Here is a 27,103-nt window from a genome sequence, read left to right on the forward strand (position 1 = left end):
CAGGTGTGTAGGCTGAGTACCTGCTGGTTCACAGAAGCTCTGAGGTTCCGCCGTTGTTATTGGGGAAGACAGGCTCTTGGGGTGATAAAAAAAAAACAAGAACAACAGCGCAACCGCAATAGTGAAGTATATCAAGATAATTTATCTAATTCAGAAGGTAAGTAATGTGCGTACATCAGATATAAAGAACATGCGCAGTGTATGGATTAACACAATCGTTAACACACGGTGGAACTGGAGAACCAAGCTGGAACGGAACCCTCTGGTGAGTAGTCACAGGCGGTATCACCATTGCGGTTGCGTTGTTGTTCTTGTTTTTGTTCTCTTAGTACTACGGGGGTATCGAGCTACTCCCATCTGATACGGCTGCATACGCACTTCAGGCCTCATATGGTCACTGTACGGTACTATTTTATATACTTTTACACGTTTGATAAGGTTGTGCAATATTGCAATATATTCACTGGAACACTGGTTCACTTATGCTATATTGTAGAGTTTAGCTGCGCACTTTATATACTTTTTCTTGGGGTGATAGCTGGTTCTTTCTCACTCTTGGTTCAGCGCCTCCATCCCCTGCAGGCTCCAGCAGTGCCGGAGGCAATCCCTGCCGATACTCGACCCCGATAGACTGCACTCAGAGGCAGGAGTATATTTTATAAACAGGAACTTTCTTTGTTGTTCAGCAGCAACAATGTGCATACGCTGCATATGCTGCATACACTTGGTTCCCAGCCTTGTGATGGTCCCTGGACTCAAACCCCAGGCATGGGCCCCAAAGGTCGGTCCTTGCACTTCCCATACTCCCTGATGGAGCAGGAGGTATAGTCCTCACTCACACTCTCCCAAGGGAGGGGATGGAAGGTGACAGAGCCCTGCACACCTCTTCCGTGAGACCAGTCTCTCTCAGGGGAGAGACAGCACTGGCTAAATTTAGGAAGTGCAGCCCCTTAAGTACCCTGCGGGAGGGTCCAAGGTCTGAGCCCGGGATTGGGCAGAACACAGGTGTTGTCCCGCCCCCCTGTCACTCAAAGGAGCTGCCCACTGCAGGGGGAAACCCGAATTGTGCGTAACCCTGTCTGCACTGTACCAGGACTTACATGTTAGGCAGAGCGGATTAGTAGCCAAAACCAGACATGGCTACACTCTCCCTTTGGTGGAAAATCTAACGTTCCCGCTTGGAAGCGAATTTGGTGTACCATCCTTCAGCTTGGAACGTCTGGACATATATATAACAATTGTCAGTATATTTAGCACAGTAACAGTAAGACGATATGCAATTGCTCGCATACCCTCTTATAACATTAATGAGGCCCAGATCCCTCCCAACATGGAGAACCTTTTACCCCATCAATAATAATGAGAAGGGTCAGGTTTTTTAACCAGCCTGCCCGTATGATCAGGGACAGTGACCGAATACACCTTCTTGGGAGCTCGTTATGACAGGTACTCTACCCAGTCTATGTAGATACCTCTGCCTACCCTTCATACCCCCATTAGATAACTGACACAGTCTTCGGTGTGGAAGATGGAGTAACGACGCTTAGAGGTCAAATAGGCTCGTACGGCATTCTCTAGCCAATTCTTACTGTTAGCCTCTGTCTCCCGCATGATGGGCTCGAAGACATAGGGAATATCAAACCCATGGGACTGCCTAAATCGTTGTAGTATCAGCCTATCAGCCCTACTGATCTTGGTCAGTTTACGGCCACCGGCCTGGCTCGTTAATACCCAAAATAAGGGCTCCTGCGAGGGTTGCTCGTAGAAACTTATAACTATAACAAGGGTGATGGCAGCTAATGTTAAGCAAGTAGTCGTTCGCATCGACTTCTTAAAAAAGGTCTTAGTTTTGAACAGGTTCTCTTCTATATAAATAATCAGGTCTATGAAGTTAATAGTATCTGCTTTTTTAGATGTAAATACCAAATTCAGGTTGTTACTATTAATATGTAGAAAAAATTCCTCTAAGTCTGTCTCACTTACTCTCCAAAAAAAAAAGAACGTCATCTATATACCTCTTCCAGAGGACCAGGTTTGCGCCAAACGGATTGACAGACCAGATGTTATTGGTCTCCCAATCTGCCATAAATATATTGGCATAGCTTGGTGCGAACCTGGCCCCCATTGCAGTTCCACATTTTTGTAAAAAGAATGTGCTGTCAAACCAAAAAACATTATGATTTAGGACAAACCTTATCCCTTCCAGTAGGAAGTCTCTTTGCTTGCTTAAAATTAGCGGATCAACTTCCGGTATGGCGCCAAGGGAGTAAGACACACTCCAGTGAAGCTCCTGCTGGCTCCCAAGGGAAATTCGAAATATCAGCAAAAAAACTTACAAAAATTACCTAAAAAGACAACCACCTCGAAGGTGAGACTTCCGACTTCCAGTCTATGGAGAAATATCTTGCTAAAAGCAGGACCATGGCCAGAAAAAAGATCCTCATAAAATGACCGACAGCCATGAGGAAGAGAGAACAAATCTGAGAGAAGAGGACTCTAAAGCTAGCAATTCTCCCCACACTCAGCAAAGCTTGGACTATGACATAATAGCCAAGGCAGTGGCTAAAGAATTATTGCCCAAGCTAAATCTAAACTCTGAGAAAATACAGCAGGCTATTAATGAGCTCAGGGGGGAACTCACATCACATGCATCCAGAGTGGAAGAAACAGAAATCTGAGCTCAATGCAGGAAAACATTTCTGATTTACAAAAAAAAAAACAAGGCCTTAGAAGAAAAAATAGATGACCTAGAGAATCGTTCCAGGAGAAATAACATCCGAATTATAGGGGTCCCAGAGTCCCTTAAACAAAGTGACCTGCTAAACTTTTGCCAAAAATGGCTACCGTAAAAACTGGGCATCATAAGAAAAGGCGAAATAATCAAAGTTGAGAGAGCCCACAGAATAGGGCAACTCAAAGAACATCAGAATTCTAAGCCAAGACCCATTATAGCCCGTTTCCTGGATTTTAATGATAAAAGCAATATTATCAGGGCTTTCAAAGAAACCGAACAGCTACAGTATGAAGGGAAGAAAATTTTAATATTCCAAGATTTTTCTGTCATAATATCCCAAAAAAGAAGAGAATTCGGCCAAGTATGTACAGCGCTGCATAACCAAAAAAGAAAATTTGCCCTAACATGCCCTTCCACCCTGAAGATCTTTACTGAATAAGGCATCAAGTTTTTTTTACCTCCTACGAAAAAGCAGAAGAATATGTGGGCATAGCTACCGAAGCAGCAAAAGCAAGAAAAGAACAAAATTAGCGGATCCTTCTCAATCGCTTTCCTCACAGCTTCACAGCCATCCTCATGTTTAATACAGGTCTACAGGGATGTAACATCGCACATCACTAGTAGGTAATCTTCCTGTCATTCTATGTCTGAAAGTATGTTAAGAATCCGTGTTGTGTCTTTTAGGTGAGATTTTGCACCGGTGACATATTTCAGTCGATATATGTCAATGTACCCTGAGAGATTCTGTGTCGTCAGGGAGCCGATCCCGGAGGTCGGCCTCCCCGGAGGATTCTCTACATTTTTATGAATTTTGGGCAAAAAATAGAACACTGCCATTACTGGTTTGTCTCTCATGAGGTATCCAAATTATCTATCATCTAAAATACCGAGTAGCTTACTTCTATTTAGTATTTATAATAACTCATCTTTAAAAGGAGATGTAGTGTCTCTTGTAAGTTTCTCAAATGTCTGTTCATCATTTAGAATTCTTCCTGCCTCTTTTAGGTGGTAATTAGTGTCCATCACCACGACCCGCCCCGTTGTCTGCTGGTTTAATTATGATGGATCTATCACCCGTAAGCTCTTTGAGGGCGAGCCTTTCCTGTTTGCTAAGACTGTCATTGAATCTTTTCTTACTGTTTGATAGTTTTTCGAAATCCTCTGAGACTAGTTGATTAAACACCTCCAAATACCGTCCTCTACTGTTACTTGGGTAAAACTTTGACTTGTCTCTAAGATTTGAATGTAAAAACTGATCTGCCGTGAGAACATTGGCTCTAGTTTGAATAGTGTCTCTTGCCGGCACACTGCCCACCTGACTGTGTGCATCTTTGCTTAAAAAGAATATCTTAATAGTGCACTCTCGCAGAAGTGTATTCACATCTAGAAACAAGCTAAAACCAGTAGGTCCAATGGAGGGAGCAAAGGTAAGCTATAAGATTACTTTGTGTGTCTGTTAACGTTTTGTTACTGATATTAAAAACTCCCTTTAGTGCATTTGTCTTTTTGTTTGAAGATTTTCCTCTCTCTCCTCTCTTTTTCTTTCCCTTTTGTGTCCGTCCTTCCCGAGACCCCTGGGTCCTCTAGGCATAAAAAACGATTCTGTGTCTGGTGTATTGATTGGGGTGCGTGGTCTAAAAAAGGTACCGCATCCCCACTCCTGCCTGCTCGTTCCCAGATAGGGCTTTTCTTTGGTGAACGCTTCTTGTATCCATGTCTAGATCTATCGGCCTGGTCTCTCTGTCTGGATCTTTCACACCTCCCCCTGAACCTCACTTCCTGCTTACTTTTAGGTGATCTCTCTGTGAGGATTGAGCTTCGGTCCTGCCCCATGATGCGCCCCGTGACGAGACGGGTGACGCACCTCACACGGAGGATTCACACAGACGCCGTGCGGCCAGGCGTGAAGACACTGCACGGATCGGGCTTAGGCTTCCCCCATGACATGTCCCATGCCATCTCGGTGATGACCCTCACACGCAAGCTACGTGCAAGCGCCGCGCTACACTTACCAGGACCGGGCTTAGGCTTCACCCCATGACATCTCCCGTGACGCCACCAAGAACCTCCCTGGCGCGCAAGCACCTACGCGCCGGCGCCTCTTTACCAAAGACATGCATAAGGTTTACACTATTTCCTATTGTCCCACACCTGCGGTTCTCTCCGGCCCTGCCTATCACCGCACTAAATGGGCCTAATCACTTATTGCTCTCAGCCTGGTGCAGCTCTGCCATTGGCTGTCACTCCCTTATATGCTCAGCCATTCCTTATCCAAGTTGGCTGAGCAGAACCATTGTTTTTGTGACGAAGAGCTTGCCTCAAGCCTCCTGTTGTTTCCTTGCCTTCCGCATCCTGCCTGCTGTCTATTCGTTGACCCTGACCTCTGCTTGTACCTGGACCTCTGCCTTCTTTGACACTTGACCTCGGCTTGCTTTTTTGGACTCCCACCTTCTATGTCCATGGACCCCAGATACGCACAACGACCATCCGACTTCTCCAACCCCAGACCACGGCGAGTATTACGACCACTCTGACCGCTCCTACCCTGACCCGGCAACACGACTACCACTCTGCAATCCGGACGCGGTTGTAGGTCGGTGTATTCTAACATCCCCACCTCAGCCTCGCGGTCCTGTCCTGTTTGTGGTGAGTAACCGTTACACTCTCCCCTCTGTCCCTCCACTCTGATCTTTGTCGTGCACCCTGCTCCGCGTCTGTAGGGACCATGTTGCTCCTTGTTAGGCCAGGTCCCCACTGGCTACTGCAGCGCCCGCTGTTGGGGACGCTGCAGGGACAATAGCCGCTGCACAATGGGAACGGGCCCGCTGCGAGGGGGGGGCGCTGCGCTCTGCCGACAGTGACTCCTGCTCGCAAGAGAATTGTGATCAGGAGTCGCGACGGAGTGCTAAGCCACGCCCCCCGGCGGTTCAGCCAATGAGGGCGAACCTGCCGGGTGACGTCACGGTCGCGCCCCCCCCTATCTTTTGGTCTTGCAGGGAAATCGGCTGCACGCGCCACCAGCCTCGCTAACGCGCATGCAGCGCAAGTACTGTGGCCGCAGCCTTAGAGTGATGGCCTTTATCCCTATATCTTATCGTCTCGTCTATATTCTCTATCGTGTTGTGATCTTTCCTGGTGATAATATGCCTGTTGAAAGACCCCACGCCTCCTATTGTCTTGATCTACACCCCGGTCAAATCTCCTATCAGATCGTTTCTCCTCTTTAGTCTGGAAGGTTATATTGTTTGGGGGGGTAGCCTTTCCACATCTTTGGGGCGTCTATCTCTATCTGTTATAGAACTTGTGGAGATCTTTCTGTCACCTCTAAGGGTCTGGTATCTTCTCTCCTTACCTATACCCCCATCTCAATATTACTTTTACCCCACTTTCTTTGTTTACCGTCAACATAATCTTTCTCGTCGCGCTTACATTTTTTATTTTTGGTGATAAGAATACTCTTCTCTAGTCTGTCTAATTCCTCGGACAGCTCCTTGTGGCGTGAAACAAAGGATGGACATTCTACCAGAGGCTCAAGTTTCTCGTTTATCTCATTGATCTCTTCATCTAGTTCCTTGAGCGTTTTTTAATGATGTTTTATTAGTAGTTTTATCAGATTGAAACTGCACGTGTCGAGAATCACCTCCCACGTGCAGTTGAATTCAATTTCTGCGAGGTCAAATTAAGCTTTTTTAAATACTCTCAGACCTCTAGGAATTCGTTCTGTTTTGACATACGTTTCCAAATAGACTAGGTCCCACCATTTGCGTGTCTCTCTCTTTTTAGTAATTTGTCTAGTGTGTTAAACTCCAAATTTACCATTTCTGAATCATCAAAGTCCTCACTAATCTTCATTTTGTTCTCTAGGTCATGACTCCTTTGCAATCTTTTTTCAAAGACACTCTGAATGGTCTCCGTATCTGAGATCTCCATTTTCGATAAGAATATAAATATAATACAGCAGGGTGTTTAATCCTCAGTACAGTGCAGCCATAAGTGATAGGGATAACAGATAGGCTAGGAGAAAAGAAAAACTCGGGCGCTAACTCAATGGATATGTGTACAAAATAATAAATAGAAAGTACCAGATATTACCGTCATGGAATTCTCCCAGGAAAACCCCGACATGACGGGGGCACTAAATGGGAAGCAGGCTCCTGCAGCTCAACATCAGTGGGATCTATCCAGGATCCTTAGGTATATGTGAGGCATCCGTAGGTGTCCGTCCAGCTTGCGTTCCAGCCCTGCTGACCGGACGCGGGAGCAGGGACTCTCTGACGCGGAAGTGCGTATGTACTTTATTATATGTCAGTGTGTATTTTTACTTTGTTAATAAATGAACTATATTTTAACCTAATACGCTCTCTGTACATCTAACCTGATTAAGGGGGAGGAGCACGTGACGGGGGAGGAGGGGGTGCATAGCACTCTTCTGTCAGAAAACTAAGTGTGAGGCTTTACAAAGACACCCAGGAAAGCTCCACAGATTGGACAGAAGGGTGCAGTAAAGAAAACTTTGAGGAATTTGGTACTGGCACACAGCCGTGTAAGTAGTGATGCATTATTACTTTATTATCCCAGTCTGGTCCTGTAATACCAGTGTGAGTGCAGTGACTGCGGTATTTAACCCTTGTGCACTACCCTGAGTATATCTGGTGGACTGGTTATATTTATAGCCATGTCATCATTAAGCTGCGCTATATTGCTATTTATCTACATGCTGATACTGACGATTGTATATTTACCCTGTGCTCCCCTATGTTTCGGTTCTTCTGATAAAGTTCAGCAGCACAGGGAATAGGTCTGTACAGCTTGCTTCCCCTGAGGGGCTGAGGGTGCGGTATCTCGCAACTGGCTCCTCCCCCAGTGCTCACAGTAGGTGGGCGCTGCTCCTGCTTTGGCGCTGAGCCACTCACAGTAGGTGGGCGCTGCTCCTGCTTTGGCGCCGAGCCACTCACAGTAGGTGGGCGCTGCTCCTGCTTTCGCGCCGAGCCACTCACAGTAGGTGGGCGCTGCTCCTGCTTTGGCGCCGAGCCACTCACAGTAGGTGGGCGCGGCTCCTGCTTTGGCGCCGAGCCACTCGCAGTAGGTGGGCGCTGCTCCTGCTTTGGCGCCGAGCCACTTGCAGTAGGTGGGCGCTGCTCCTGCTTTGGCGCCGAGCCACTCACAGTAGGTGGGCGCTGCTCCTGCTTTGGCTCCGAGCCACTCACAGTAGGTGGGCGCTGCTCCTGCTTTGGCGCTGAGCCACTCACAGTAGGTGGGCGCTGCTCCTGCTTTGGCGCCGAGCCACTCACAGTAGGTGGGCGCTGCTCCTGCTTTGGCTCCGAGCCACTCACAGTAGGTGGGCGCTGCTCCTGCTTTGGCGCTGAGCCACTCACAGTAGGTGGGCGCTGCTCCTGCTTTGGCGCCGAGCCACTCACAGTAGGTGGGCGCTGCTCCTGCTTTGGCTCCGAGCCACTCACAGTAGGTGGGCGCTGCTCCTGCTTTGGCGCCGAGCCACTCACTTCGCAGGGCGTGGCTCCTGCTTTGGCGCCGAGCCACTCACTTCGCAGGGCGTGGCTCCTGCTTTGGCGCCGAGCCACTCACTTCGCAGGGCGTGGCTCCTGCTTTGGCGCTGAGCCACTCACTTCGCAGGGCGTGGCTTCGCGCCAACCCCTGCACAATTTTGCAAGGAAAAGCTTGCAACTTTTTTGTAACTTCTGAAACTCTCCACACGGTCCTCCCGTTTTGGGCGGGAAATCGCTATCCTCACACTGCAGATAGGAAACATACCCCTGGCTAGGCAAAACCCCCCTCTAGAAAGAAAAGAAACTTCGGCGCTACTGCGCATGACTGAGTCATTGACTCAGTCATGCGCAGTAGCGCCGAAGTTTCTTTTCTTTCGTGACAACTACAGACGGCAGCACGCAGGAGCAGCGGAGGGGTGCTGGTCCCAGACCGGAGAGGCAGTTGAGGTAAGGATTATATATCCCCCCACACCGGTCAACACTGTGGCCACGCTGAGCTCCCTCCCATATAGCTCCAGTGACTTTCATTTGCTGATACACGGAAGCGCAGGACAGGCTTCTGGTAATTAAAACCCCCCTCTAGTACACTGCACACATTGACAGTTCAAATCTGAGTACACTGTGGCAGCCTGTGCCTCAAGCTGCTAGTAGCATTGTGATAGTTCCTCAAACGGAGGTTCTGGTGATCATGACTTTCAGGACCCCCCCTCCCTTGGACACTACCCATCAACACCTTAACGCTACCCCGTTTGACTGTGACACTGTAGTCCCTTTCCAAAGGTTTTTGGGCCCCTGGCAACCGAAATACCCGCTCAAGGCGTCTTACACATCAGTCCTCAGGGTGACACGAACCAGAACAATAGCATGTTGCTTAAACACAGTTTACCTCATTAGGGTAGCGCAGGCTGCAGCGCCCTGGCAGGGAAGTTAGTCCCGTTCTGTGGTAAACAGGAGTCCCCTGGAACTACACCTGGCCCCCCATCCTTCTTTACACTCGGATTGAAAGCGTACTATCTGGCTCTTTCTGTGGCTTGTTTCGCTGTAAAAGCCCGTCCTGTTGAGCATCTCAGCAGCGCCTCCAAATGTAACGGTGTTTCCCCCACCCTCTGGGAGATTCCTGTTACCAGGTGTGTAGTGCTGAGTACCTGCTGGTTCACAGAAGCTCCGAGGTTCCGCCGTTGTTATTGGGGAAGACAGGACAGGCTCTTGGGGTGATGGCTGGTTCTTTCTCACTCTTGGTTCAGCGCCTCCATCCCCTGCAGGCTCCAGGAGTGCCGGAGGCAATCCCTGCATGAGAACACTCAGATACTCAACCCCGATAGACTGCACTCAGAGGCAGGAGTATATTTGATAAACAGGAACTTTCTTTATTGTCCAACAGCAACACTCTGCATACACTTGGTTCCCAGCCTTGTGATGGTCCCTGGACTCAAACCCCAGGCATGGGCCCCAAAGGTCGGTCCTTGCTCTTCCCATACTCCCTGATGGAGCAGGAGGTATAGTCCTCACTCACACTCTCCCAAGGGAGGGGATGGAAGGTGACAGAGCCTTGCGCACCTCTTCCGTGGGACCAGTCTCTCTCAGGGGAGAGACAGCACTGGCTAAATTTAGGAAGTGCAGCCCCTTAAAGCTGCAGTTCAGTCTTTTTTTTTTTTTTTTACATTTATTTTTTTACTTCAATAGTTTCATGTGTGCAATCTCTAATTACCTATAGAACTGTATAGCTGCCAGTCAATTCGTTCTCCATGTATTGATAGGTTGAAATTTGGTGACATATTAAAAGCTGGGATTTGTTTATATTCTTCTTGTCTGTCAGTGGAAGCTCATGAATATTTATGAGCACTCCTGCACTGACATGTGCTAGAGGGAGGGCAGGGCTGACAAAGGGGTGTGCCAGGGCTTGTGACAGGACATGAAGGGGCAGTGCCTTAGCAAATGGCTGGTAAAATAGAATACAAGAAAATTGGTCTTTCAAAGTTGTTTTTTTAAAAACAGAAAATGCTAAAAGTATTTTTTCTTACTACAGAACTGATTTATTAAAAAAAAACACACATGCAGGATATTGACTGAACTGCAGCTTTAAGTACCCTGGGAGAGGGTCCAAGGTCTGAGCCAAGGATTGGGCAGAACACAGGCCTTGTTCCGCCCCCCCCCCTTCACTCAAAGGAGCTGCTCATTGCAGGGGACAACCTGGATTGTGCCTAACACTGCCTGCTCTTTACCAGGACATACATGTTAGGCAGAGCGGATTAGTAGCCAAAACCAGACATGGCTACATACAACTTTATTAGCTCCCTATAAACCCTTTCTAACTCCAATCGCCCCCTATAACTCCTCATATCTCTCCATATAACCTCTCCCTATAACTCCTATCTCTCCCTATAACTCCTCCTATCTCTTTGTATAACCGCTCCCTATAACTCCTCCTACCTCTCCATATAACCGCTCCCTATAATGCCTCCTATAGCTCCATATAACCTCTCCCTATAATGCTTCCTATTTTTCCTGTAACCGCTCCCTGCTGTCTGGATCTGAAAGTGGCATTTAAACACAAGATATTATGATTAATGTTCTTATTGTGCAATTAAGCACCTCCTTAATCCATTCACAGCCAGAGGGCAATGTACAATTTTTCATCCATAATGTGTAAATTTAGGTCACGTCCTCTCTACCACTGTTTTATTTTTTATCATCCCACAATTTAAACTTATTTTTATTTTATTAAATAGCAGACTTCTTTATAGTGAAAGGGTTCTGATCCCATATGAATACAAAGCATGCATTTGACATCAGTGTTTTGGAAATGAATGGTCTCCCTTACTTGATAGGAGCATGCACAGTGTCACTACTTTTAATCATAGTGATTCAGTTGATGGCGCATACTCTGCTCTATCCGACACTGAAGGGGTTACCTCGCCTCTCATGCTACCCAGGCACACTGACAGCTCCCTTTAAACTGATTGACATTACGGTCGACCAATCAGCGCCGGGATTCCTCTCTGCTGAGTGAACCAATAGGGTTGAAGGTCTGCTGGCAGCCGTCCAATAGTAAAGCGTTGCTGCTTTGCATGACGCAGTTGGCAGTGGGTGGGGTTATAGGTTAAACTAGTCGCTGTAGCCAATCACAGGTGGGATTCAGGAGGCGGAGGAAGAGTGACGGGCTTGAGACCCAATGAGCGCGCGTTTAGGCCAGCTATATAAATGCCCGAGCAGCAGGGAGGCGGCGCTCAGTGTGATCTCCGGCTGTCAAAGTAGACGTCTCCGCGTGTGTCAACTGTCTCCCCGTGACCCGCCCCAGATACCCACCCTGAGCCCTGACAGCCGCACCGGACAGGTTCACGGAGGACCCGGAGACTCACTGAGTGCACAAGAAGTCAGCCCAGTTTTATTGTACAATCTGCCTGTCATTTCCCATTGCTTTCAGTTTCCCCCTCGGCTCTCACACTTTTTTCTCTGCTAATTTGAATCCTCTGAAGAAACGCCATTACATTAAGTTATTATTTTTTTTACGAACTTTTATTTTTTTTTAAAACGGGTTTTTTTTTTAATTTATTTATTTTTTAACCTCGAGGCCTGTGACGAGAAGAAAAAAAACACATCGCGGAACCTGTTGCTAAGAGACGAGGGCGAGGCCACTGCACGGAGGTGGGGGGAAAAGCTTCGCGCGGAGCCTGTTGCTAAGAGACCTGAGAAGAACAAGCTCGCGCGGAGCCTGTTGCTAAGAGACCTGAGAAGAACAAGCTCGCGCGGAACCTGTTGCTAAGAGACCCGAGAAGAGAGAGATCGCGCGGAGCCTGTTGCTAAGAGACCAGGAAGCCCAGAGCAGCCGAGGCCTAATAACCTGTCCCTCACGTTACCGAGAAGCATGTCGTCGTCGTCCCCACCACCCTCTCCTCCCCCCGCCGCTGCCGCCGCCTCCCCGCGGTTCAGCGTCCTGTCCTGGACGCAGGTCCGGCGCCTCGACGCCATTCTCGGCGAGAGCGTCCCCATCCACGGCCGGGGTAACTTCCCGACCTTGTCCGCCCGCCCGCGCCACCTCGTACAGGTAAGAAAGTGAGAGGGGGGCTGCCAGGGTGAGGCCGCGCCTCGTTAAACCCCCATCAGGGCCAGCAACGCATGGTGCCGGCCCTCTGGCGCTGAAGGGGTTATTCCTAGGGTGATCCTTGGTGTCTCTTTCCCCTCCCCCCTCCCTGTAACTCCATGCTGCCCTTATGCATGGGCACCCCCTGGCAGTGTCGCATGGTGTCAGCGGCCCTATGATCGTGCAGGGCATGGTATACTCCCTTGGCTCAGGCACATCGGGGGTTAATTTTGAAGGTGCCCGACATCATTTGGGTTCCATTTAAGACACCAATTTCGCGGTGACCGGGTTTTACCGTTAGTGGTTTATATGGTGTCCCTGTCAGTGCCGCTGGCTCCTCCGTGGGTGGGGGGGGGTGGGGGGGGGGGAATACGGTGGCCATTTCTCGGTGGCATGCGGCTCCTGTCAGTAACGCCCCTCCTCTTCCCTAGTGTTTCATGTAAAGGTTGGTGGGCTCCGTGCCTGCTCCCTTATACCACTTCCCTGCTTGGGGTGGACCCCCGCCTTCAGTTGCTATCTGCTGGCATAGGAGACCCCCTCGGGTATCTAGGATGTGTGTGATGGGGATGTACTTAAGCCCATAGGGAGGGGTTACTGTAAACCTTTTTAACGCCGGAGGGTTAAAGTCTGGGACACCCTGTGTATGGGTATTGGGGTTCCTATAAGGGTGACCTCTACACCCTTCCCCCCTCCCCCATAGTCCCCTCGCCATGCTTTGCAGCACATGTGGTTTAAAGGTCGTCCTTTAACGCCTTCCTTGGCAGCGAGCGGGTTAAGAGCTTTCTGTCCCTCCTTAAATTTCCTCCCCCACCTCTCCCCCCCCCCACCTCTCCCCCCCCCCCCCCACCTCTCCCCCCCCCCCCCAACCTTGCCATGCGGCCCCGTGCCCTTCTCCACAGCACTGGAGAGGTTAATACAGCATTGACTTCCAAGCCGCTCGTGCAGAGAGGTGACATCCCCCCTCCCCTCCCCTCCCGGGAGTCACCATCGTGTCATTCAATAGCTACCTACGCACGGGCTGCAATCGGAGCTTATCACCTTTTTAGGCCATCTAACCCTTTCTCTGCAAGGCTGGGGGAGCTGGCAACCTTTAAAGTTTTATACTAGAACTTTGATTACAATTAATATCCGCTCTTCCCAGTTAACCCTGGCAGCGAAAATAAAGTTGTGCCAATAATACCCAGTTTCCATAGTGTGAGATTGGGGCTACGTATGTGCATAATATATCTATATCAATTTTACACAACAGGATTTTGTTCACGTACAGATTTTAAGTAGATCTGTATTTGAGTTAAATGAAGGATATGGTCTACTGTATGTGTAGATATCTATATAGATCCATGTTGTGTACAGTATGTTTAAGTATCGATCTATAGGTTGTAGAATACATATAGTTTGTATGTATGATACATGTTTAAATGGGTTTGCACATTTAGTGTACTTGGGGGTGAATTGGTTGTACCCCTTTAAGAACATGTTCTATTGGAGTCTGATCGGTGACCTTTGCCCTGCTGCAGTACAGCTCTGTATTAGAGCATGGCCTCCCTACTGGGACTGAGCCGGCAGGAAGAATGTGCTGAGAGGGTATATCTGGCTCTCGCGTGGGCCCCATGCCAGGGGCCTGGCATCTACAGCCCCATGCAACTGCTACCCACTCCTCTACACCCAGATCTCCCCCTTCCCCCACCACTATACATCAGCAGCTTGTTCTCTAACTGCTGACAAATTCTGTCTGCTTGCTAGTCTGTTTTGTATATATTAACACCGTTTCCGCAACGCAAAAGGGTTAACAGAACCTCAACCTTTAGCCTTCAACGCACAATCCGTCCTTGTCTCGTGTAAGTGGCGGAAAGCATCTTTATAAAGAACCATCATTCTGCAGCGCAGTCAACATTAAAACACGCGTGCTTTAAGTATGGAGTCTGCTGCTCATGGACTTTAACAGTCGCGTGATTTTAGAGACACGTTTAGTGGCAAAGCTCAACTCTGCAGAGTGACGCCAAAGATATGAACGCCCCATTACAGCAGTAACTGCTGCAGTTTAGGGGAAGTTGTTCAGATGGATAAAAGATCCTTTTGGGTTTTTTTACTGTCGCATTTAGGATGTCTGCCTCTGACTTCCTTTCCCCATCCAAAAAGTGCATGCTGTTCCACTATTGGTAATAAATACTGCAAACTGTGGCATCTTGCACATAAAAGGTTATTCATCCAATTTATCTTGTTGCCCAGTCACACAACCATACAACACAACAAGTTATGCAATCGAGCTGGTCCCTGTTTAAAAAGCATCCCCCCTGCCACAGCAATGCATCGTATGCCCTTCTTGTAGCAAATGGGTTAACTGATTTATCCATAAGTTAAAATACCCCTTTGTGTGTACTAGTTTTTCATGGCTTCTACAATGTAAATGTGTATAATACATTGAATTAATGGTTTGACTGTTAATTACTTGCTAATTGTTTTTGTGCATTAATATAGTCCTTCAAATTGCACAAACAATTTTCTTAAGGATAAGGATTCAGAAGTGTTGCTTTAGAGCCTTGCTCGTGGTGAAGTTCACGGGATTTTATGAAGGGGCTTTAAATGTAAAACTGCTTAAATTGTGACATCTCTTAAACCCATGGGATTAAAGTGAGTTAATAAAGCAAAGGAAATTTAATGTGAACTATGTAGTTAATGTTGGTAATAACTGGTGACAAATAACCTCTCCTTCCACGCCCGCTATTAGCTGCTGTGTAAACCCAAACACGAACGGCTATTATCCAGGCCTTCATAACAATTACAAGGTGCTGTGTGCTGGAACTTTGCAAAGGATGTTCTCGCGGTGACTATATACCTGCCCAGTCTGCATGGTAACTTCAGCATACTCAGGTTATGAGTCACATCCATAAACCAAGGCAGAGGCTGCTTTAATGTAGTACACTGCATCACTTATTACTGGGGTTTTTATAGCAAAGATTGGGTGTTTCCAGAGGTAACCAGGCTTGTGAAGTGCTGTCCGTTGCGATGACAGCACTGTCATTTCACAAGTTGAGCTGTGCGTTCCCTTGTGAAAACACTGCAATCCTGCCTTCCCATGAGACATTGCCACGCAGTGAGTCTGCTGTGCAGACATTATTGCAGTATGCTGGTAACACCAGTGGAACTTGTAATTAAGGATGGTGACAGGAATAGGCTTGTTGTATAGGAGGCCCCACTGATGGCAACGGGGTTAAGGTGCAGGAAGCAAGGCTCGACACCCCAGACCTGTATAGTTGAAATGTTAACACTTAACTTCCCTCCAAGTAGTCCACTAGATCCCAAGCTTTGAGGGGACAGATGTTGCTTACAGATCATGCCACCAGTTTATTAACTGTGCTTCTGGCAGTTGTAAATGTTCACTGCATTGGTCACAGAATATCCGTACACTCTGGCTGTTCCCTGCAGTGCTTGCATTCTGTTGGGGGGCAGTAGTGGGAGGTGATCTCTTGTAAGTGGCCCTAGGTAGGCAGTTTAAACTGGCACATCGGCACCCTTACTGGCCACCGCTCCCTGCTGTTTAACTTGGGCCTTCTCCCATGTGCACTATACTTGATCAGCTATCCAGTTAAGGTGGAAACGGCCTCAATTTGTCAGTTACCGCAATGCATGGTATCGGTTGGGTGAGCTTAACCCAGGGGTTCTCAAACTCCTGTCATCAAGATGACACCTGCCCCCAACAGGTCAGGTTTTATGGATATTTCTGATTCACAGCACAGGTGGCTGTTGAAGACTGAGCCACCTGTGCTGAAGCAGGGATATCCTGAGAACCTGACCTGTTGAAGGGGGGGGGGGGTCTTGAAGACTGGGGTTGAGAACTGCTTGCTTAACACATTCACTTCCAGAACCTTTTCTGGCTAGTCAAACACCTGTTCTTCCTCTGCATTTCCAAGCCCCTCATGAACTACAGGTGAGACGGTGCAGACCTTTACAGACTCTAGGTGTGATGTGAGTGTGTCATGTCTGGCATGTTCTTGGTGTGTAAGCTGCTACTGAAGGGCGGTGTGCAAATTACAAGAGCCGTCCTTATTTTTGCTGCTTCAGCGTTTGTGCAGAGTATGGATGCAGTACCCAGTTTTCTTGGTGTGTTCATGTCTAGTGAATATACCTGTGCATGCTGCAATGCACGATTGGGAAAATAACAGCATTATCAGTGTTTTAGATGCAATCAAATGCATCTCTGCCCATAAAATAACTTTTCACCCTATCTTATTTGCTAGTAATAACTGGTTCTTTAGAAAGTAATCCTAAACAGTGCAGTATTTGGTTAGGCCAAAAAGCATTTTACCCTTCCATCCTTCAATGTCAATCCATTTTGGTCTTTGAGGGCTTATGAAGCAGGCCGCTCTGATCTGTGCACTTTCTCTTGGATAGACTAGTAGAAGACCAACAGTCGGCAAGATGTATTCTGCTTGGGTATTAGACCAAATCTGCGTTTTTTATAATTCTGAAATGGGTGTGTGTCACCCCATAACACTTCATCCATGCTGGCAGGCACCTTACATGGGCCTTAATGAGCCATATTTACTGTAACCTGCTACAAAGGTGTCTTATGGAGTGTCCTGTCTTAGTGTATGAAAGGGACTTGGCCCAATATTTACCAAGATTACTGTATAGTCTAGTAAATGGAAGACTGTTTTACCATTTTACCACCAGGAGTCATTGCTGCCTCTGTGGTAGTTTGAGATGCTTCTTTCCAAACTTTAGTTCTTCCCACTTTTTTTTTTTGTTTGTTTAACTCCTAAATCTGCATTTGTCACAGGCAGGGGGGGATTTTCACCTGTATCCCTGTTATGATAGTACCAGTAAGGTCCGTTCTGCATTGTTGGCAGCAAAGGGGATTAGCTCATGATCTAGTAGTTTCACTCCCGTAAAACTGGTTTCTATGCATTTTGTGATGCGATTCTGAGTACGCTCTGGCTCATGCACAACACCCCTGCGTTATGTTTGTCAAACGGTATCTCGGCCCGCAAGGAATCCAATGCTACTCATATTTATATATAAATACCTGTCGGATGCATATGCTTTGCATCATCAAAGGAACTGGTCCCTCCTGCTTTCTGTGTTCAGGTAATAGCTGTGGATATTTGCTCGGCCTCCCATTTAAGCCCTTATGTAAGAGTCATGTCCTAGTTGCATTAAAGCCTCAGTTTAATACCTTGTCAGCTGGAATCTGTGCCCGCTTGCCAGTATGTGGCAACACTGACATGTTCCAGGCCCTCAAGCCCTGGGTTTGGTGATCTGCTCCAATAAACAACCCATTTGTTGCCAGTGGCCTGCAATGCATTGCAGCGCTGCAGTGTTTAATAGTTCAGCAATAAGTCTCACTTGTTTCTGTCTTGGTTTCAAGCTGGTGTTTGTTGCAGATATATAGATATATATATAGAGATAGATATATCTATATCTTGGTTTTGCAGTACTTGATAGCTCTGCCATGCCAAATTGTTGGGCTATTCCAATCCCATCTGTGTGTGAATGTCTTGTTTAGGAAAAGGCCCGTCTGTTGGTCATTCTGGTTTGCTAGAGGGAATCGGGGACGGCCATATCAAATGCCTGTCAGACCTTGCAGTGGTGGTAGGGATTTGTTTGCTGGTGGAGGTTAGAGAAGCAGGTGGCCTGCACTTCATGGGGGTCCCTGTTTCTCCCAAGCTCTGACACGGCTGCTGTAGAGTTTGTCTGGTGTGCAAGAGGTTGCATAATGTTGGCTGGCTAGGGATAGTGTTTTTATGATAGATTAAAACTGCTGAAGATACACCTGCAAGATCAAAGCTTGGAAGCCTGATAGACATTAAGACAGACGCTGGGGAAGATTGTACTATATGGACATGTCACAGCATGTAGCTGCAAACCTGCTGAGCTGCGTCTTCTCGGGAGCAGCTGCAGTATATGGGACTATCGTGCAGTCTGGAGCCTGTAGTGTTTCCTAAACAATTGGGGAAATTAGTCCTATACAGTCCAGGTAGCCCTGTCAGCAGGATGCTGATCTTCAAATGCAATATTGTGAACCAATGTTGGCAGCTCATAGGTTTTCAGGAAATTATGGCATTTAAAAACAATTGGTTACAATGCATGCCCAACACTTCAGTTTCTTATATACAAATATAACTTGACCTGTGATGCATTAAATCCCTTTAACATATTGCCATGCTTACTGGTAGGCTGCTGCACTAAAAGTTTTGCTAGAAGCTATGCCTCTTGACCCCTTTTCTGCCAGAGGTACAACAATACATTGCAAACGAGTTACGATCCTTGTAGTTTAACTCGGGTGCTTAAAGCTGCAGTTCAGTCAATATCCTGCATGTGGTTTTTTTTAATAAATCAGTTCTGTAGTAAGAAAAAATACTTTTAGCATTTTCTGTTTTTAAAAAAACAACTTTGAAAGACCAATTTTCTTGTATTCTATTTTAACAGCCATTTGCTAAGGCACTGCCCTTCATGTCCTGTCACAAGCCCTGGCACACCCCTTTGTCAGCCCTGCCCTCCCTCTAGCACATGTCAGTGCAGGAGTGCTCATGAATATTCATGAGCTTCCACTGATTGACAGAGGCAGAATAAAAACATATGCCAGCTCTAATTATGTCACCAAATTTCGCCTATCAATACATGGAGAACGAATTGACTGGCAGCTATACAGTTCTATAGGTAATTAGAGATTGCCCACATGAAACTATTGAAGTAAAAAAATAAATAAAATTTAAAAAAAAGACTGAACTGCAGCTTTAACTCCTGTCCTCAAGCTCGCCTTCCCCCCGATAGGTCTTGAGGACTGGAGTTGAGCACCCCTGGTTTAAGTGACTGAAATCTTGTGTGCCTCTCGGTGAGTCAGATGTGAGGAAGCTAAGAATTGGATCCACCAAAGCTGTGATGGGGATGTCAGGTCCTTACAACTGTCACAAGCTAGAGCATTTCTAACCCCTTCCCTTTAAATATGCTACTAGAGGGCTTCCAGCTCACCAACTGGAAACAAACCTGGGATCTGCTAAATGCTTGCAACACTACACCATCTTAATTTGCCTTGCTACAGCTGTACGTGCCAGCTAAGGGAACATTACCCATCACTGGGCATCTGTCCTTTGTTGGAAGATGCCCATCATTCTGCTTATGTAAGTGTGCGAATTTGCACACTGCTGCACGGCTCATTGGATAGTGAGACCAATCCGGTCGGGAAACAAAGACACTGTTAAATGCTAATCTGCTGTTTGCTTACCTGTGTAAGATTTCCTTCCTCCAGTTTAAGAACACAAAGCCTAGCCGGGCAGTGACCGAGAACACAAGTTCCTTACCTTTGGGCCAAATGAGAGTATATTGGCGTTTTTGTACAGCTGCATTATACGACTAGGCCTAGATTTATACAGTGCTTGAGGTGCAGAATAGGATTCTGGGTAGAAATATTCAAATGCCTACCCAGTAAGCGTGTCCTGTTTTTATCTGCCTTTCCTAGCAAAGAAAGTTAACTTTCTTCCTAATTCCCCCACAGGTTGTCCGGAGCCGCCTGGAACAGAAGGGAATCCCGGTGCACAACGTGCGGTTAAACGGCTCTGCTGCCAGCCACTTGCTGCACCAGGACAGCAGCTTGGGCTACAAGGACCTGGACCTCATCTTTGTGGTGGACCTGAAAGGCCCGGATGCTTTCCAGGTGGTGAAGCATGCCGTGCTGGACTGCCTCCTTGACTTCCTGCCCCCAGGTGTCAACAAGGAGAAGATCACTCCCATGACGCTGAAGGAGGCTTATGTACAGAAGTTGGTTAAAGTCTGCAACGAGAACGACCGTTGGAGCCTCATCTCGCTGTCCAACAACAGCGGCAAGAACATAGAGCTAAAGTTTGTGGACACGCTGAGGCGCCAGTTTGAGTTCAGCGTAGACTCCTTCCAAATCCTTCTGGACTCTTTGCTGCTGTTTGGGGAGTGCTCAGAGAACCCAATGTCCCAGAGCTTCCACCCCACTGTGACTGGGGAGAGCATGTACGGGGACTTTGAGGAGGCCATGGACCATCTGCGCAACAGGGTCATCGCCACACGCAATCCGGAGGAGATCAGGGGGGGAGGGCTGCTGAAATACTGCAACCTGCTGGTGAGGGGCTTCAAGGCCAAGTCTGAGGTGGACATGAAGACTATGCAGAGGTATATGTGCTCTCGCTATTTCATAGACTTCCCAGACATACGGGAGCAGCAGCGGAAGCTGGAGTGCTACCTGCAGAACCACTTTGTGGGCATGGAGGACAAGCGTTACGACTGCCTGATGACCCTCCACCGGGTGGTGAACGAGAGCACAGTATGCCTGATGGGACACGAGCGCAGGCAGACGCTCAGCCTCATTGCCTCACTGGCTGTGAGGGTGATGTCAGAGCAGAGCCTGCTGTCCACAATCCCCAACATCACATGTTACTACCAGCCAGCGCCCTACATGGGCGAGATGAACTACAACAGCTACTACTTCACCCATGTGCAGCCACTCGTGTCCTGCAACCCCTCGTACCAGACGTGGCTTCCGTGCTGCCACTGACAGGCCACTGACTGGACAGACTGACTCGGGAGGCTTTTGCTGGCCTGGGTGTTTTTGTACAGGAGCGACAGAATGAATGGGAATCTTATCTTTAAAAAAAAAAACACAAAAAAATTCCACATAAGATCAGTGCACCTGGGTGTGTGGCTGCAGGTCTCTATAATCGGTGGCTATCATGCAGTGATTAGAAAGCTTATTATAGCTTGCAGCTCACCCAGTAGAATCAGGACTTTTTTAGACTGAAGGACTGTACTGCTACAGTATGACAGCATTGAGGATTTTGTTTTTAAGCACAGGGCTTTTATTTGAGTTACTGATGCAGGCTCACACATTGGTACATAAAGGACATTTTGTGTTATATTTTTTTTTTTTTTTAAAGGACCAAAGAGGGGGCGAACACAAGTGCCTGTATCCCTGAAATACTAAAAGCAATGTAGACTAGTTCATTTGATGGTTTTATTCCTAGATTTCTGCTTACTGCGATTTCAGTATTAAAGTATCCCAAACTGTCAGCCAGAGATTCACACAATCGCTTAGATTTTCTCCAAAGGTGCTAGAAAGGGTACTTAACCCCTTCAGTGCAGTATGGGCCTCGGCCGCTGTGCTGAAGGGATAGTTCTGTGCATGGCCTGCGTTACTGGACCCCGTCAGGTACAGATTACATCCCTGTTGCACTGTATAGATTTAGCCGCAGAACAGTGGGAGCTGCGGGTGCCTTCCCTGTATTGCACCCACTGCCAATGCAGTCTCTATTACTGATTTAGGATCCCCTAGAGGAAGGGGAGGTATTGGCCAACAGTTTCTCCAATTCTTGACAGTTATTTTACGGGTTATAGTTTGTTTTCTTTTTTTTTTAAATGATTTGGCCTTGAGTTGGCGACCAGGAAGGCCAGATATATGCCGTTCCTTGGCGAAGAGGGATCACATTTTGTGCGAGATGGTTAGACTCTAGGTGCGATCATCTCCATTCAATGGATGTCGAACTGCAGGTTACACCTCTGCAAGGCTATTTATCCCAGGCCCCTCTGCTACCAAAGGCGAGACCAGTATTTTCTCGCGTGTTCAGCACACACAAACCTTCCATTGTTTTTTTTTTTTTCTTTAACCCTTTTGCGGTCTGGACCAGCAATTTTTCTGGCTGCAAAAGGGTTAAGTGCACACGTAGCATTATTAAAGCATCACCTTTACACCTTCCATGCTAAAGTAAGATCCCCACCCCCCCAGCACTGAGGGGTTTGAGGCAATGAACATTCGTACAAAGAAATAACCTTGTCTCTTTGACTAATGGCTTTTTGCTGGAGCAGTCGGGAAAGTTTTTAGGAGTGAGTCACGATGCAGCTCCATGGGAGGGTATAATGCTGTGGATTTTACCTTGTATTTTTATGAACAATGGTATGCCTAACAGGCTTTTGGTGTACCCTTCATGCTAATCACATTTTTTTTAATAGCTGTCTTGGCAGAACACATTATGTTTTTGTGCCTGTGTCTGTGTGTTGATAACAGATCTCCTGTTCGGAAAGTTCTTCTCCCTGACAGGTGGGGGAAGCGTCCTTTGTAATTGGAGGACTGGAAAATTAAAAAATGACTGAATAAAATCTTCCTGCACCATAATGACACCACACAGTGTAGTGAACCCCTCTTGAAGTTGCTTTTGGACAAGGCTGGAGTGGCCTATAACATTTTAAAGCTGCTTATCTGCCCTTCGGCCTGTGGCATGGCTCTACCTGGATTAGAGCTGGCGGAAGCTTGAACATGGCTTAAACCAGACGTGGCCAACTCCAGTCCTCAAGGGCCACCCCATGTCGGGTTTTAAGGATATCCCTGCTTCAGCACAGGTGGCTCAGTTGACATCTGAGTCAGCTGTGCAGGGATATCCTTGAAACCTGACCTGTTGGTGGCCCTTGAGGACTGGAGTTGGCCACCCCTGCTTAACAGATGTATATTATACCATTCTGCATCTTAAAGAGGCAATCCAAGCGGCTTGAAAAAAACTACTTTTTAAAAAATATATGCAGCCTTAGATTACTTTTTATTGAACACTAATTAATTACCTAAGCTGCCGATCGCTTCGTTCCCCTGTAATCGTTAAGCAAAATCCTGCTTTCCAGGGTTCACTAAATGGCTGCCTTTCTGTTTCAAATCAATCCTTCAGTCGGTGTAACTAGGCAGCTACGGTGTAACCTTGTATTACTACGGTAATATTGTTAGTTTATGGCTCAAACTGCTGGGAATATTATCCGCAAATTATCACAAACAGGAAAGTGTTGGTAAGATCTTGCACTGCTTGGGCGGTGTTAAAACCTGCTATAGAAATCCAAGGATGCTCCATTATCTTCATTAATAATGGAATTAAGGGTTTAATTTTAAAATACATTTAGTAATAATCTGACTACACCAATTAATTTTTTATTATTTAAAAAAAACACTTGTAGGATATTGCTTGGATTGCCGCTTTAAACTGAACTCTGATAAAGTCCATCAAACAAGTACATTGTTATAAATAGATGTAGCAATAGAGCTAACTTTTTTCACTTGCAACATGGATTTGAGGTGGTTCTAGGGATATTTATTCACTGACCCACAAGTATACAGTAATCTGACATGTACTCATGCCCTCCCCTAGTTCTAACCCGGGGGTGCGCAAACTTTTCTCCCTGCGCCCCCTGCCTGCTAACACCCCCTCCTTACCTTGTCCCTAGTGTCAAATGACGCTGCGAGGTCACGTGACCCCGCTGCGGCATTTAATGCCGCGTTGCCATGGCGACACGTCACCGAAGGTAAGGGAAGTTTCAGAGGCCTCGTGCGATGCCTCGTCATTTAATTTCAATGCCTTGGGGAAAGCGCACAGGGCCTCAACCCAGCTCCACCTTGTTTTTCCATATGTTTGCTTGCAAAAAGGCAAACTCTATAATGCTCTGCTTTAATTACGACATTACAAATGTTTCGGGAAAACTTTTTTTTTTTTTTTGTTTGTTTTTTAACCTGACACTTCCTAGAATGTGAGCGGAGACTTTTCCCTGGTATACCATGAGCAGGTCCTAGGAAGGTTGCTGGAGTGAGGGACACTTGGGAAGATTTTACTCATTTCTGCAGGACCTGTGAGGGGGAGGCTTGTCCATAAGGTGTTCCTGTAACCTCCAGCCAGCCAGTGACCCTGCTAGAGCCAATTAAGAGGGAGGAGACGGGCACTTTGGCTGGTTGCTTGTGCTGAACTATGTAGTCTGCACAGACAGAATCAAACCCCTCCCATGTCTTGGTTCATATCTGCAAACTTACTTTACAAAAATACATAAAAAATCTAGACATTTTTAAATCCTTTTTAAATATATAATTTAACTAAAATGTGAAAATGTAAACTGCGTCACTTGTGTAGATTTGACTCAGACTATCACTAGTTGGTTTTAAGGTCCTACTTTTAAATGAATGGAAATTAATGCATCCTTAACCATGTTACCATCCACTTCTCATATTGAATACGATCTTTGAGTAGTATGTTGGAATTATCTGCAGATAACTTCTGTCCCAGCATTTTAATTACTCTTTTCTTCCCCTGAATGTTGATGCTGGGTAACGGCTGTGGTGAGTTTATGGTTGGAAGCTGTATTGTAGGAAAGGGGGTGCTAGTGTGACCCTAAGGGATTGACTAGGCTCCCTTTATCCATGCATAGCTCTCTTTACTGGGCAGTGATCTGTTGCAGGCTGGAAACGGTGAAATGTTGCAAGCTGTGGGGAAGGGTGTTAGAGGGTGTTGTGGCATCTCACGACTTTGCACTAGGTGAAGATTTATTGCATTGTTGCCTGAAATTAAACTTGCTACTCATTACTACATCAAACAGCTTCAAAGCTGCAGTCACTGGTTCCTGCCATAGATTAGAGCAGGGGTGTGCAAACTTTCCCCCCTTCTTACCTTGTCTCCTGCGTCAAATGACGACGTGTGCTCAAGTGACGGCACATTGCCATGGCACCATGACCCCGCATTGTCGGTTGATGCCGCGTTGCCATGGTGATGTGTTGCTGAAGACAAGGTTAAAGAAAGTTGCAGAGGCCTCATGAGACCTATCATTTTTTTTTTTCCCCCACCCCCTGATATTTAATTTAAATGCATTGCGGAAGAACGCAGGGCCTCTGTAACCACTGCACCCCCTGGAAAATGTTGCGACTCCCAGTTTGCGTACCCCTGAATTAGAGGGTCAAAATTAGACTGCAGCGTATCTTTGTACACCCACAAATTGCTTTAACCCTGATGGGCTGGCGATGTGTTGATCCTAACATGTCTGGAAGCGAAGGGATAAGTTGTTTCCTGTTCGGCCTCTAATAAAAGTGACCCTATATTTAGGGGGAGACGCATCTCATGTTTTGGGGTATTCTGAATCCATTTTACAATCTGCTGTCTCCTTTAGTGGGGGTGGTGTAACCATTTGCGTATAATGGTATGCTGTATCACATGAATTCTCCCTCTTGGTGACAACCTGAAGTGGTTTGTTTTTAAACTCTTACATGTGGAAGCCACAAGAAAAAATACCCTGGGGTGCCCACTCTTTACCTTGCTATAGAGGGATTCCTTGCACCTGAGCCTAGCTCCTCCTTTCTGTATGTGGGCAGCTAAATGCCATCTTCCTTACTATGCAATCCTGGGAGGCTGTTTTTACCCATTTATGGTCTAGGTTGTGTGTAAATACAGGCCGTGTACGCTGTCAAATGCTTGTTAATTAACCACACACCACTGGTGTGTAAAGCACATTTTAGATAACCCTGCAAGGTTGCTGGCGGAGGGAAGCTATTTATTTAGCAGGTGTGTTAAATTATTAAAGGATGATTCACCTGAGGGCTGTTGTGGGTTAACGCATCAGATCTGGCGTTAAGTCATGGGCTCAAATAGGCAAATTGGACGCGTCCTCCTGCAACGAACCTTCGTAAATCACGCGATGTGCGGTTTGAGTTATCGCCCTACTGTATGTAGACCTGCATCCCATAAAAATGTAATTCCTATTAGTTGTGTTCTTTATGTACCTACTCAAAAATGAAGCCTTTTGGGCAAATACTGCTTTTTGCAGTAGCCTGTCCCTAATCTTCCTTCAGTGCCATGCAGGGTTTTGAATTTATTTTTTTTAGAATATCGCCACGTGCAAAGGATACTTTTATTTAGTGTTTTTTTCCCCTTGAACCGCAGACACTCCGGACATTTAAAACTCTTCTCCCCCCCCCCCCCCCCCTCCTGTGTGACCAAGTTTAGGTCTGTTACTCTCTCTCCCTTGGAGCTAAGTGACTTCATTGTACAAGCTGCTTGCTCAGCTCATTCCCGTAAGCATAGCACATCCTTAACCCCCACACTGCCAGCGTGCTGCAGACTCCCCACTGCATTGAGGGAGGGGTTAGCAGCCCTGTAGCCTTTTGCATGCATGGATTTATTGAAGTAGCACTCGGCTAACAGGCTTTATTCTAGTTAAACTCGTGCCTTATTGTTTTTGTCATAAAGGTTCTTGGTTGCGAAGCTGAAACCTGGGTCCCCTTTCAGTGCTAGAAAGCATTGTGTTGCAGGCCTCTGGTGCTGAAAGGGGTTCAAATGACGTACATGAAACTATGCTACCATTCTGCTGCGGTGAATTCAGTATAAGCCTGGAGTAATATTTCCACGTGGCCCTTCTTCGATTGCTGCAACGCATTTTTATTTGCGACATAAGCTTGTAAAGGTATTTTTATTTTTTTGGTATATCCTATCGGGGGGAGCAGTGTTTATTTGGAATGTGTTTAAAAAAAAATAACCCTTTCAGTTGAGGGTGTGTTTAAAAGAACAAAAATAAATAAAAAGATATATTTTCTCAACCTCCGTCTCTTCTCTTTTGCGTGAACGTGCTGATTAATTTAGCATCTTTGTTTTCAATCTTCTGCACGATGACATCAAGACAGAACTAGTTTGTTCCTGGGCCATCTTTGAATTGAATCGGCAGTTTCAGGCATGCCCAAAATGCAAATTGCAGTCTTAAATATAACTTTTTTATTTAACCATTCACACCTCCGATGCCTTGGGGTGGAGTAAAAGGTGAAGATTGCCATAAAAAAGGAATAAAATAGGAGCTCCAGTAATTTTGGGATTTACATTCTGAACATAGCTTGCAGTGCATGGTGGGGTGGGTGTTATGGCACTATTAAACCCCCTTTATTGCCAGCAGGTTGCAGTGGCAGGGTAATCGTGGTGGAAATGTACGCTTCTTAGAAGGTAATGTTGAGGTTAATACTTTTCGTGGAGCGAGCAAAGGTAGCAT

The 27,103-nt window shown here is 46.7% G+C and overlaps 1 protein-coding gene across 1 annotated transcript; it reads left to right on the plus strand.

Moving 5' to 3' along the window:
• Positions 1-11,458: 11,458 nt before the first annotated feature.
• On the plus strand, positions 11,459-26,663 carry LOC142496863 (terminal nucleotidyltransferase 5B). Its single transcript, XM_075603897.1, has 2 exons — positions 11,459-12,283; positions 19,815-26,663. The coding sequence occupies exons 1-2, from the start codon at positions 12,104-12,106 to the stop codon at positions 20,838-20,840; spliced, it is 1,206 nt and encodes a 401-aa protein (XP_075460012.1). The 5' UTR covers positions 11,459-12,103; the 3' UTR covers positions 20,841-26,663.
• Positions 26,664-27,103: the final 440 nt, after the last annotated feature.

This window comes from Ascaphus truei, chromosome 6 (genome assembly GCF_040206685.1).
Source record: "Ascaphus truei isolate aAscTru1 chromosome 6, aAscTru1.hap1, whole genome shotgun sequence".
Classification (NCBI taxonomy): domain Eukaryota; kingdom Metazoa; phylum Chordata; class Amphibia; order Anura; family Ascaphidae; genus Ascaphus; species Ascaphus truei.